The following is a 12,044-nucleotide window of genomic DNA, read 5'->3' as shown; positions in this document are numbered from 1 at the left end:
TTTCATCAAAGCAAACTGGGGGCAGTAAGCAGATGCTTCTAACACACTGTGGAAACCTTTTTCAGAGTCCAAGGGGAGAAGCCTCCTGGGGAACTCCCAGGTGTCAGGCCCTGTACTAGGCTCTCTGGGCTCCATCCTCACCACTCAGGGTGGGGATGAGTCATCTGCTCAAGCTCACACAGCTACCAAGCCACAGAAACAACCTTTGAACCAGGTTGCATACCATCCAAGTCACCCCTTAGCATGTATGACCCAGTGGTTTCCAGCGTCACTGTGGGACCATCACCACAGGCAAACTGTGAACACTTCCATCCTCTCAAGAACCCCTACCAGCGCCGGATTCTGTCCCGGCTGCCCCTCTTCCAGGCCAGCTCTCTGCTGTGGCCCGGGAGTGCAGTGGAGGACGGTCCAAGTGCTTGGGCCCTGCACCCGCATGGAGGACCAGGAGGAAGCGCCTGGCTCCTAGTTCTGGATGGACACAGCACTGGCCATAGCGGCCATTTTGAGGGGTGAACCAATGGAAGGAAGACCTTTCTCTTTGTCTGTCTATAACTCTACCTGTCAAAAAAAAAAAAAAAAAAAAAAAAACTACCCAGGGGCTGGAGCTGTGGCGTAGCGGGTAAAGCCACTGCCTGCAATGTCAGCATCCCACATGGGTGCTGGCTCGCATCCCAGCTGCTCCACTTCCGATCCAGCTTCCTACTAAAGCTCTTGGGAAAGTAGTGGAAGATGGCCCAAGTGCTTGGACCCCTGCACACATATGGGAAACCCAAAAGAAGCTCCTGGCTTCAGCCTGGCCCATCCCTGGTTGTTGCAGCAATTTCGGGAGCAAACCAGCAGATGGAAAATCTCTTTGTCTCTCCCTCTAACTCTGTCTTTCAAATAAATAAAATAGATCTTCCCCACCCCTACCTAGAAGGATCCACTATCGCATGGTCTTTTTTGGGCAGGACAGTCTGTACTGTTAGTTCCCAGGCCTCAGTAGAGGAAGCTTTAAAATGGGTGGATTGCACATGGTGTGAGGAGTAGCAGCAGAGATTACAGGCAGATAAAACAGCAGGTTTTCGGATACTTAAAGAGCCCCTGATGGGGCTGGTGCTGTGGCGTGGCAGGTAAGGCTGCCGCCTGCAGTGCCAACATTCCATATGGGCTTCAGTTTGGGTCCTGGCTGCTCCGCTTCTGATCTAGCTCTCTGCTGTGGCCTGGGAGGGGAGTGGAGGATGGCCCGGGTCCTGCACCCACAGTGGGGGGGCCCAGAGGAAGCTCCTGGCTTCAGATCAGCCCAGCACCAGCCAATGTGGCAGGTTGGAGGGTGAACCATCAGATGGAGGACCTCTCTCTCTGCCTCTGCCTGTCTGTAACTCTGCCCTTCAAATAAATAAACAAATACATATTAAAAAAAAAAAAAAAAGAGCCCCTGGGTCACTTCTCTGTGTTGACGCTGAAGGTACAAAGTATAGCAGGTACAAGGACAGCGGATTTCAGATCACTGAAAACTAAAGACCCTGCCCCCATTAGGTCCACAAGGCACTGGTCTGGAAGACGGATGCAGAATTGGTGGGAGGCATAATGACTGATAACCGGGGACTCTTCCAAGACTAACCATAAGATTCTGCCAGATTGACAACAGCACAAAAAGAAACAGCAGACGATGAGAAGTCGGGGGCAGGCGGCTGGCACACCACCAGGAGACGCCAGCAGGCCACACTGGAGTGCCTGGGTCAGTTCCCAGCTCCACTCCTTATCCCAGCTTCCTGCTAATGTGTACTCTGGGAGGCTGCGGATGGCTCAATTACATGGATTCCTGCAAATCGTGGGGAGACCTCAATGGAGTTCCCAGCCCCTGGGCATTTGGGAATCAGCCAGCAGATGGGAATTTTGTTCACTGCACCTATATTTAGTCGGATTAGAAAAATATCTGCATCTCTCACTCCCTGTGGTTTCTGGGAGACTTCAACAATGACTGAGCATCAAAGCATATCCGACTGAGGCTCCGGACAGGACGCACCCCAGCACAGCCTCGCTCATGTCGGTACCTGATGCCACCTTCCCAAATTATCGACTCATTAAAAAAAAAAATCTTTGCAGTTGACTTCATGGGCTTATCATGACTTTGAGCCAGGAACCAATTTTGCAATAATGCTCGTATCACACAATCAATCTATGAACTCAATCCAGGTGGCGAGTAGCACTTTTCCTTGCCTACTGGGCCATTACACTATTCTAATGCTGTCTATTTCTTTCTTTGAAAAAGGCTCTTTTTTTTTTTTTTTCTGTAGACCATCTCATCTAAGACTGGCTATTTTGGTAAACACCCTCCCCCATAAATGGTCAAACATTTAAAGGCATACAGTTCAAAAGTACTTTCCACTTAAGCAATACCAGTTTGACATTAGCGATCTCCCATTCAACTATTCCAGCCAACAGGGGTTGCCTCACGTTTATACCCTGCAAGGTCAAGGAGAGACAGGGCAGGCTGGGTTCCCAGTCTTTGATGGGGAAAGCTCTGGACGATCTTCAGACGGAAGACGTTTTGGGGAAAGGTTTGGTTCTAAATGCATCACTTCTTACCTTTCTCGGGCTCACCCAAAGTCTAGGTCTGGCAGTCTTTTTTTAGAAAGATTTAATTTGGGGGCAGGCGCTGTGGCGTAGTGGGTAAAGCCATCGCCTGCAGTGCCAACATTCCATCCCATATGGGCGCCAGTTCAAGTCCTGGCTGCTCTACTTCCAATCCAGCTCTCTGCTGTGGCCTGGGAAAGCAGCAGCAGATGGCCCAAGTCCTTGGGCCCCTGTACTCCCGTGGGAGACCCAGAAGAAGCTCCTGGCTTCTGGCTTCAGATCGGCACAGCTCCGGCCGCTGCAGCAAATTGGGGAGTGAACCAGCGGATGGAAGACCTCTCTCTCTCTCTCTCTCCTTCTCATTCTATGTAACTTTGCCTTTCAAATAAATAAATCTTAAAAAAAATTTATTTGAAAGGCAGAGTTTACAGAGAGAGAAAGAGGGAAACATGGGGAGAGACAAATATTCCATCTGCTGGTTTACTACTAAAATAACTGTAATGGCTGGAGCTGGGCCGATCCAAGGCCAGGAGCCAGGAGCTTATTCCAGGTCTCCCACGTGGGAGGCAGGGGCCCAGGGACTTGGGCCATCTTCTACTGCTTTCCCAGGCCATAGCAGAGAGCTGGATCGGAAGTGGAATAGCTGGGTCTTGAACTGGCGCCCATATGGATGTCAACATCACAGGCGGTGGCGTTACCTGCTATGCTATAATACCTACCAGCCCCTCCTTTTTTTTTTTTTTTTTTTTTAAGGCTTTATTTTATATATTTGAAGGACTGAGTTAGAAGAGAAAACCTTCATCTGTTGGTTCACTCCCCAAATGTCTGCAACAGCTGGGGCTTGGCCAGGTTGAAGCCAGGAGCCAGGAACTCCATCCAGGTCTCCCACATTGGGTGGCAGGGGCCCAAGCATCCGGGTCTTCTTCCACTGCTTTCTTAGGCACATTAGCAGGAAACTGGGTTGGAAGGAGGGTATTCGGGACTCGAACCAGCGCTCCCATATGGGGTGCTGCTCTTGCAGGGACGGAACATCCCGGGCGTCCTCTTCATCTTCCTCAGAAACAAGGTAGAATTAACGAGGGTTCCAGTTCCTGCGCTGGAGTGGTCCCCTAGGGAGTCTAACGACCTTGGGGGCTGTTTCGTGTTCCTCCCGTGTGGAATGGGGTAAAGGCATTCTACTGCGCTGCCCACTTCCCAGAGTCATCCCGGGCCCCCACACCCACAGGGGCTCAGCCGGAAGCCACCGTGAGCAGGACGGGACACCTGGAGAGCCGGCTGTTTACACACAGCCCAGCCTGCCTGCTTCCTATAATTGGCTAAACTGTGTTTTCAATTTGTTTTAAGACAAAGAGTTTGCTTGGTCACATGAAAATGCCTTAAATAGGCGATGCTGTAATTACCCGGCTGAGTCTCGAAGCTTGCTCTGCTTTCCTTTCCTCGGCCAACCCTCCCCTTTTGTCCCGGGATTGGTTTCTTCCTCTCTCGCCCTTCACAAAGAAAATCCCCCTGGCTGGCCGCCCGGGGCTTCTCTGCCCACTTCCATCTTAAGTCATTTTATTTCCTCTCTGAGAGTCTCAGCCTCTTCTGAAATCAAGACAGCGAAACTTGCTGGTTCATCTTTAAAGAAAACTTGGCCCCAGGCATTAGAAGAGCCGGAGGTTCCGTGGAGTCACGTGGCCTGGGTTTCCGCCTCTCTCCAGCTGACTCCTGTGGGATCTCAAATGCTTCCCACGGGGCAGGGCACGCGCTTCCAGAGGTGGCTGTGGTTTCTAATTCTTCTCTCACTGCACGTGAGCCATCCTGAACCCAAGGGCCCCCAAGTTCTCCTCTGGCTCCTGCTTTTTCGGGAGGCGGCTAATCCTGAGCTAATTCTACAGGAAGTGGTGCAGGGGGTGTCTTCCAGTTGCCCAGTTACACTAACGAGGCAGATTTTCTCTCCAAAACGTGAAGTTTCCCCCAGGACTAACTGTGCCCTTGAAGGCAATGAACTCACTAAAGTGAATCATCCCTCTCAAAGGTGTGTATCAACCCAACTTGTCCCAAGGCTGAAAGGATTCTAGAAACAGTCCATGCCAAGGCCACACAACTCAAACAAACGGAACGCTTCCTGTCACAGAACTCAGGTCCAGAGTCCAGGGGGCCCCGGGGGGCCAGGCTCCCTGTGCTAAACACAGGCCTCCTTTCAGGACTGGGGAGAGAAAGACTCGCTCTCTCCGCTGCGCTGTAGGCAGATTCACTGCCCCCCAGGATGGACTGGGGGCCATCGATATCACATGTGCCACGAATCAATATCACATGTGCCACGAATCAATATCACATGTGCCACAAATCAACGTCAGATGTGCCACGAATCGCCAGCTCATCGCGACAGCTCATCGCGGAGGCAGAAAGCGTGGTACAAACACGGCCACTCCCGCAGCAGATGGCCTCAGCGTGCCTGGCAGGGCTGTCAGGGGCCAGGTTCACAGGAGCAGCCAGGGCCCGGGCCCACACCTCGCTGGACGTCCCCCACCCACCCAAGTTAGCCATCCCATCCACCCAAGTGACTTACTCATCAGATACAAACCGGAAAACCTGGGGGCTCACAGCAGTACTTTGTGTAATGCTGACTTTAACCTTTTATTCCAAAGCTTGTCTAAACCTCCTAGACTTAACCCAGCGATTCTATACAGCCTTTGGTCTTGCTAGGCTGATAGGAGGCAGGTGACAACCCTCGGATGTTGACTCAAGACAGCCCGGGCTGGAGTTAACCCCTTCGTACCTGCCCCCCAGCAAAGTGGCTGAAGTCGCTGGCGTTCGTGCTCAGCTAGGAGATGGCCAACTGCTGTACGCACGGCGGACCCGGCGAGCTAACAGGCTACCACGGGAAGCGCCTGGCAGTCTGAGACATCCCCGGCGTGGCCAGGGTGTCCACAGACGTCCCCGGCGTGGCCAGGACAGCAGCCAGGGCGTCCACAGACGTCCCCGGCGTGGCCAGGACAGCAGCCAGGGCGTCCACAGACGTCCCCAGAGTGGCCAGGACAGCAGCCAGGGTGTCCACAGACGTCCCCAGCGTGGCCAGGACGCGAGCGATGCGCTCCCCTTTCAGGTGGCCCCCACTTTCTCGTATAGAATTTCCCCTGGGGTTCTTTCCCTCCGTGCACAGTGCAACCCTGCAGGGGATCGCGCGGCGCCTCCAGCAGCAGAGCTGTCAGCCTCAACACCCACGTGCACAGAGCTGCTGAAACCCGGTTCCCCTTTTTCCCAGCTCCCACATGCTTCGCTTCGGAGAGGAACCCGCTGGCGGCCCGCGGGCGGCGGGGGCGCGCCGGGGGAGGTCGGAGCATGAGGAAGGCACCCTCCTGCGTTTGGGGGAAAGTCTTAGCAGGAAGCAGCTTTTCGGCCACCAGAAAGCCCGGAGGGCGCCCACTGTGTCCGCAGAGCCCAGCCCCCAGAGAGGCCCGGAGGGAAGCCCACTGCCACCAGAGCACGAAGGGGGGGTGTCCACCTGTCAGTCACCGGCCCCCAGCCTGCGAACACTCGGGGTTCCGCCCAGGGCACGGCGCCTTCCGCTCGGACCCGCCCACGCTCCAAGGGGCTGCCCGAGACGCCCGGACTCCAGACCTGCCCCCCGCGGCCAGGACCTGTCACCCAAGCCCCCGGGGCCCCCGCCCCGCCCGCGCGGACGGACCGTGCGCGCCGCCTACCCGGAGCTCGCCCTCGGTGCGGTGCAGTCCGAGACGCCGCAGCCCCACGGCCAGGTCGTTGACACACAGGCCGCCGTCGCGGTTCACGTCGAGCGTCTGGAAGAGGCTCCACAGGCGCAGCCGGTGGTCCGGACCTCCGCAGACGGCGCCGCCGCACGGGTCCCCCACGGAAGCCGGCGACGAGGCGGGCGACGAGGCGGCGGCGGCGGCGGCGTCCGGCGGCGGGGAGGCCACGCAGCGGCACAACACGCTGCTCACCATCGGGCGCGAGGCTGGGGCGCCGGGCGCGGGCGGGGGCGGCGGGCCGGCGGGCGGCGCGGAAGGCACGCCGGTCTCCTCGGACGGCGAGCGCGGGCTCCCAGAAGCCGGCAAGCTGGCGGGAGGGGCCGCTTCCGGGAGCCCCGCCCCGCCGCACCACGCCTCCCGGGCCACGCCCCCGGGCCGACCTCCGGCCAGTCACAGGCCGGGACGGCGACCGGGACTGGGCGGGCCGCGGGGCGGAGCCTGCCTGAGAACTACCCGGATCGATGGAAAAGGCGGGGCCGTCCCTGCTCAGCCCGGGGCCGATTCAAACTGAGCGAGGCGGGGATTGGCTGAGCCGGCCGGAGAAGCATGCATTCACGCAGCGATAGGCCGAAGTCGTGTGATTGGCAGGCGGAAGGCCTCGTGTCCAATTTCCCTTGAGAGACGCAGTTTAAGGCTGCGGAAGCGTAAGGCTGGTTGGAGCGGTCGTAGCCTTCCGTGGAAAATAGAACTATCAGGAGAGCAATCGTGAACTGCAGATGTGAGGCAGTTTGTGCTTGTGGGTGGAATTAAAAATTAATGAGCGAAGGCACCAAGTATCCTTAGGATACCGGGTTTTGATAATCTAACTCCCTAGACCACCAATAAAATAGCTGAATTTAACGGCGTAATGGTCGTAATACTGATAATTGAACGACAGAACGACTTTCCAATAGAAGTGAATAAAGGCTAGGTGGGCGGAGCGCTCTCGAGCGACAGACATACCCGTAGACCAATGAAAAGGCTAATTCCAGTAAGTAGGCGTACTCTTTAGCTGAGCGACCGACCGAACAAGCCAGTGACCGACGCGATACTTGAGCTTCGCCCAATCGGGGGGGAGGGTTCTCCTGGAGAAGCACTGGGAGGCGGGAAGAAGGGAAATGGGCGGATCTCCGCACACCCCGGCGGAAGAGGCAGATTCAGGAAGCCATTACGCAGCTGGCTGGCCGCGGCCGGGCGGGTCGAGGCTGGGCCCTACGCATTTTGCGTAGCGAGGGGGGTTACTAAAGTCCTGGTACTTGGCCTTGAGCAAGCCGAGCCTATCCCCTGTGGGGGTGGGTGGGCGAAGGGTGAGGCCGAGGAAGGAGAAAGGGGAATTGAGGCAGGTGAGAGAATTACAATTTTTTTTTTTTTTAAGAGAGGAAGGTAGTGGCCATGGCCGTGCCAGCCAAGAAGAGGAAGATGAACTTCTCTGAGCGGGAGGTGGAGATCATCGTGGAGGAGCTGGAGCTGAAGAAGCACCTGCTGGTGAACCACTTCAACGCTGGGGTCCCTCTGGCCGCCAAGAGCGCGGCCTGGCACGGCATCCTGAGGAGGGTCAACGCCGTGGCCACCTGCCGGAGGGAGCTGCCTGAGGTCAAGAAGAAGTGGTCAGACCTCAAGACCGAGGTCCGGCGCAAGGTCGCCCAGGTCCGGGCCGCCGTGGAAGGTGGTGAGGCCCCGGGGCCCACTGAGGAGGATGGCGCCGGTGGGCCAGGGACAGGTGGCGCCGGTGGCGGCGGTGGCCCGGCGGTAGCCCCCGTGCTGCTGACCCCCATGCAACAGCGCATCTGCAACCTGCTGGGCGAGGCCACCATCATCAGCCTGCCCAGTGCCACAGAGATCCACCCCGTGGCCCTCGGACCCACGGCCACTGCAGCCGCGGCCACGGTCACCCTGACACAGAGTGAGTGACCTCTCTGCTCAGTTCGGCGTGGATGGGAAGGGCCAGCAAGCGCTGGGGCTGCCTGGGGAAGATGGGCTGCCGAGGGTCAAAGGTCAGAGGGGGCCCCTCCCGGGGGCTCCCGAGGCAGCAATGATCTTGACCTCTTTGGGACCTCCTCAGCACGTGGAGTGGACTCCCTGGGGGCCGAGTGGCGCTCTCCTGCGTTTGGCCACCATTCATGCTTGTGGCTGAGCTCCACCTGCTGAGCTGTGTGGTCCCTGAAGACAGAGGCCGTGACAGGACGTATGTGTGGGGTTACTAGATGGCAATCATAGTGCCCCAGGGACACAAAGACAGAGGGGTTCTGTGTTTCCAGGGCAGAGCAGGGAGCCTCCAGACTCCTGGAGCCACCTGCTCATTCATTCACCCATTCCGCGAGCGCTGGCTCTTACGCCGTGTGTGCTGGGAGTGCAAAACACAGGCCGGTTCAGGGCTGGGAGGACGGATGAGGGCGTGAGTGAGCAGGTCCACCAGCACTTGGGAAGGCCTGAAGACTCAGAAGAGGAAGGGGCTTCCTGGCTGGCGGGGCGGGGCGGGGCGGGGCGGGGCGCACAGGTCCCTGTGCACTCAGGCTCCGGCAGCCCAGCTGGGATTCCTGGAAGTTCTGTGCTGTGGCTGACAGCAGATCTACCTCGGGCTGGGGCTTGGAGTTGAGATGAGGGGCTGTGCCCGTGGCTGTGACCTCTGCTGATGTGTGCCGGGCTAGGAACTGCATCAGCCAGTGAGTCCCAGCGGGGCTGGAGGAGCTGGCCGTGTGTGTGAGTGCCATCCCCCTGCGGTGTCACGTACAGAGACCGCGGTCTCGGTCAGGTCCTATTCTGGAACAGGACGGCGATTCCGGTACCCCTCTGACCAGGGTGACCAGAAAGACAGGGAGGTGTTGGCTGGGCACGCTAGCCGATGCTGTTCCATTCTCGCTTGTTTCTGTCTGGTTACGGGGGACATGGACGCCAGGAAGGCATCCAAGGAGGTAGGACTGGTGCGGCTGCAAACAGCTTGTGCAGGTGCCCGAAGCCCGGCCTCTGATGCCCCCTGCTAGCCAGAAGCGGCCTCACGGCAGGTAAAGAATTCACAGATCCTGGCCCCTAGCGGGTGCCCTGCAACTTTGGGGAGCACCATTACTGGTGTCTTTGCATCTGCCAAGTCCCCTTGGCGACCAAGGTTAAGATGGCGAACGTCGGGCTCTCTATAAGCCAGGGCCTCCTCCCCACCCCTCACAGCTACCTGCATCCCTTCCAGAAAGTGACCTGCCCCTGCCTTGGCTCTTTCTCCCCCTGCAGTCCCCACAGAGACCACCTACCACACGCTGGAGGAGGGCGTGGTGGAGTACTGCACGGCCGAGGCGCCCCCAGCCCTGCCGGCCGAGGCGCCCGAGGCGCCCGTGGAGATGATGGCCCAGCACGCGGACACGCCCGTCAAGCCGCAGGCGCTCAAGAGTCGCATCGCCCTCAACTCGGCCAAGCTCATCCAGGAGCAGCGGGTCACCAACCTGCACGTGAAGGAGATCGCCCAGCACCTGGAGCAGCAGAACGACCTGCTGCAGATGATCCGCCGCTCCCAGGAGGTGCAGGCCTGTGCCCAGGAGCGCCAGGCCCAGGCCATGGAGGGCACCCAGGCGGCCCTGAGCGTGCTCATCCAGGTCCTCCGGCCCATGATCAAAGATTTCCGCCGCTACCTGCAGAGTAACACGCCCAGCCCGGCCTCCGCCTCTGAGCCCGGACAGGTGGCCCAGAACGGGCAGCCGGACAGCATCATGCAGTGAGGGCAGGGCTGTGATTGGAGGAAACCTCCGGGGTCTCGTAAGTGGCTTCTGTGATTGGTGGGCCGTGTGGACAGCCCCCTCTCTGATGGACACGGAGGGTCTGCTGGTTTTGAGACATGAAGGAGACCAGGAAGAGGAACCTGTTGGGCTCCTGGGACCCCAACTCTCTCGCTCTCACCCCGCTCGATCCGGAAGATGGGATAGCTAAGGGGTCGCGCCCTGTGTGCTGGGGGTGGGACACGCCCCACACCGGGTCTCAGAGAACTGTAGAAGGCAGCCGGCCCTCCCTGCGCCATCTCCCAGCCGGGCCCCGCGCTGGGCCATCCGCTGCAGATGCCAGCCCTTTGAGGGAGCTCTGGCCAGCGGTGCTGCCGGACAGGCAGTAATGGCGTCTTCCCTGGGGAGGGGGCCCGGCTGAGCCTGAGGAGGGCACTGCCCCCAGCTGCTTCTCACTGTGCCTCCGTTCTCAGGGGATTCCTGCTCCTGCGCCCGGGCACGGCCTCCGCAACCCACCCAGCTGCAGGCAGCCCAGCTCGGGCCTGCCGTGCGCCGTGGGGGTGGCCGGGCGGCGCTCTGGTCTTCCGCAGCGTCTCTGGGCAGCCCGCTGGTGGCCTGCCCCTGCAGCTGCTGACTCAGGTCAAGCTTTGGGTGCTGTCCATTGTAGAACAAACCGGGGTGGGCACTGTTGCCCTGCAGCAGGGGCCTGGGGCAACCTGGTGGTTCCTTCCGCAAGAAGTAGCTTCGAGCTCCTTGTATTTATTCTGAACCCCTCCGGGAAGGCAGCTCTGTGGCCAGCCCCTTTCTCCTATCCTCTCCTCTGACCACGTTTCCAAAATCGAGCGCCGAGCAGCCCGGCTCGGAGTCTCCTCCCTCACTGGGCCATTCAGGACCTCGAGTGCTGGCGAGACGCCCTGTGGCCGAGCGGACCCAACGCCACAAGGGTCCCTGCCTGTGGGGGGTGGGAGGGGCGCAGCTGAGCTGGGGGCACGCTGCGGGAGCGCTGCGCCCTGTCTGGAAGGACAGCACCCAGAGGGCATCTGCCTATCTCATCGTCAGGCTCCCCTCGATTACCGAGGCCCCTGCACCTCCCCAGACCCTTCCTCCAGGGGCGGCCTTGTCACAGGCATCTTGGCCACGCGTGACCCACGGTCCAAAGAGAAGGCTGCGGGTGTCAGCTGCGCCTGCGCTGAAAAGCCCTTCTGGGCACAGTGTTGGAACTGTTCCGCTGCACTGCTACACACACTGGGAGGTGGCCCCCACGACAGCCGGGGGGGGCACGCGGGCAGCACCAGCTCCGGCGGGGTGGAGGCGGCTCCGGCCCCACGAGGGTGGGCGGCGGAAGGCAAAGCAGCCCCCGGAGCTTGGGCATGCTCACTCCGTGCAGCCTGGGGGCCCCAGCAGGAACTTGCTAAGGCTCTGTGGCTTGGTTTGGTTTTTCTCTGGGGTTAGAAATCTGAGCCAGGATTGTGTCTGCCCCACGTGGGTAGAACGAGGAAGCCTGGGTCGCTCACATGGACTCGTTCTTTCCAGGTCACGATTTTAAATTAAAGGGATATCACTTTTCATACACACATCTCCGTGTCTTTTTTTTTTTTTTTTAAGATTTATCTATTTGAAAGGCAGTTACAGGGAGAGAAGGAGAAAGAGATCTACCTGCTGGTTTGCTCCCCAAGTGACCTCAACAACCAGGACTGGGCCAAGCTGACGCCAGGAGCCAGCAACCAGCAACCAGGAACTCCACCTGCGTGGCAGGAGCCCAGACACCTGGGCCATCTTCTGCCTCCCCAAGCGCATGAGCAGGAAGCTGGGTCAGAAGTGGAGCAGCTGGGTCTTGAACCAGGGCCCATGTTGGGTGTCCATGTAGCAAGCTGTGGCTTCACCTGCTGCGCCACAATGCCGGCCCCCATTTCTGTATCTTTATTGTTTATAAACAGAAGAGAGCAGGAGCGGGTAGACTATGGCGCACAGGCCAAATGTGGTCCAGCATTTATTCATTTATGTTGACAGGCAGAGTGGACAGTGAGAGAGAGAGACAGAGAGAAAGGTCTTC

The 12,044-nt window shown here is 58.8% G+C and overlaps 2 protein-coding genes across 3 annotated transcripts in view; one reads left to right on the top strand and one right to left on the bottom strand.

Moving 5' to 3' along the window:
- The window catches only part of SLC25A25 (solute carrier family 25 member 25), a 40,673-nt gene extending 34,058 nt beyond the window's left edge, over window positions 1-6,615 (bottom strand). The window contains exon 1 of one of the 2 annotated variants that reach the window (XM_008251014.5): window positions 6,246-6,615. In XM_008251014.5, coding sequence (XP_008249236.4) covers window positions 6,246-6,506 — 261 coding nt within the window. In that variant the 5' untranslated portion in view covers window positions 6,507-6,615. The remainder of the gene's footprint in view (window positions 1-6,245) is intronic. The other variant, XM_017338975.4, reaches the window with a different exon arrangement.
- Window positions 6,616-7,430: 815 nt separating this feature from the next.
- On the top strand, window positions 7,431-11,566 carry NAIF1 (nuclear apoptosis inducing factor 1). Its single transcript, XM_089320587.1, has 2 exons — window positions 7,431-8,193; window positions 9,513-11,566. The coding sequence occupies exons 1-2, from the start codon at window positions 7,683-7,685 to the stop codon at window positions 9,992-9,994; spliced, it is 993 nt and encodes a 330-aa protein (XP_089176713.1). The 5' UTR covers window positions 7,431-7,682; the 3' UTR covers window positions 9,995-11,566.
- The last annotated feature ends 478 nt before the right edge of the window (window positions 11,567-12,044 follow it).

The sequence above is a fragment of the Oryctolagus cuniculus genome, chromosome 1, assembly GCF_051225735.1.
Source record: "Oryctolagus cuniculus isolate XC-2025 breed Fujian yellow rabbit chromosome 1, ASM5122573v1, whole genome shotgun sequence".
Taxonomy (NCBI): domain Eukaryota; kingdom Metazoa; phylum Chordata; class Mammalia; order Lagomorpha; family Leporidae; genus Oryctolagus; species Oryctolagus cuniculus.
This window is presented reverse-complemented; position numbering and strand designations above follow the sequence as displayed.

Coding starts and splice junctions, on each gene's coding strand:
- NAIF1 (XM_089320587.1), top strand. CDS start 7,683: ATGGCCGTGCCAGCCAAGAAGAGGAAGATGAACTTCTCTGAGCGGGAG. Junction 8,194..9,512: donor CACGGTCACCCTGACACAGA/GTGAGTGACCTC, acceptor CTCCCCCTGCAG/TCCCCACAGAGACCACCTAC.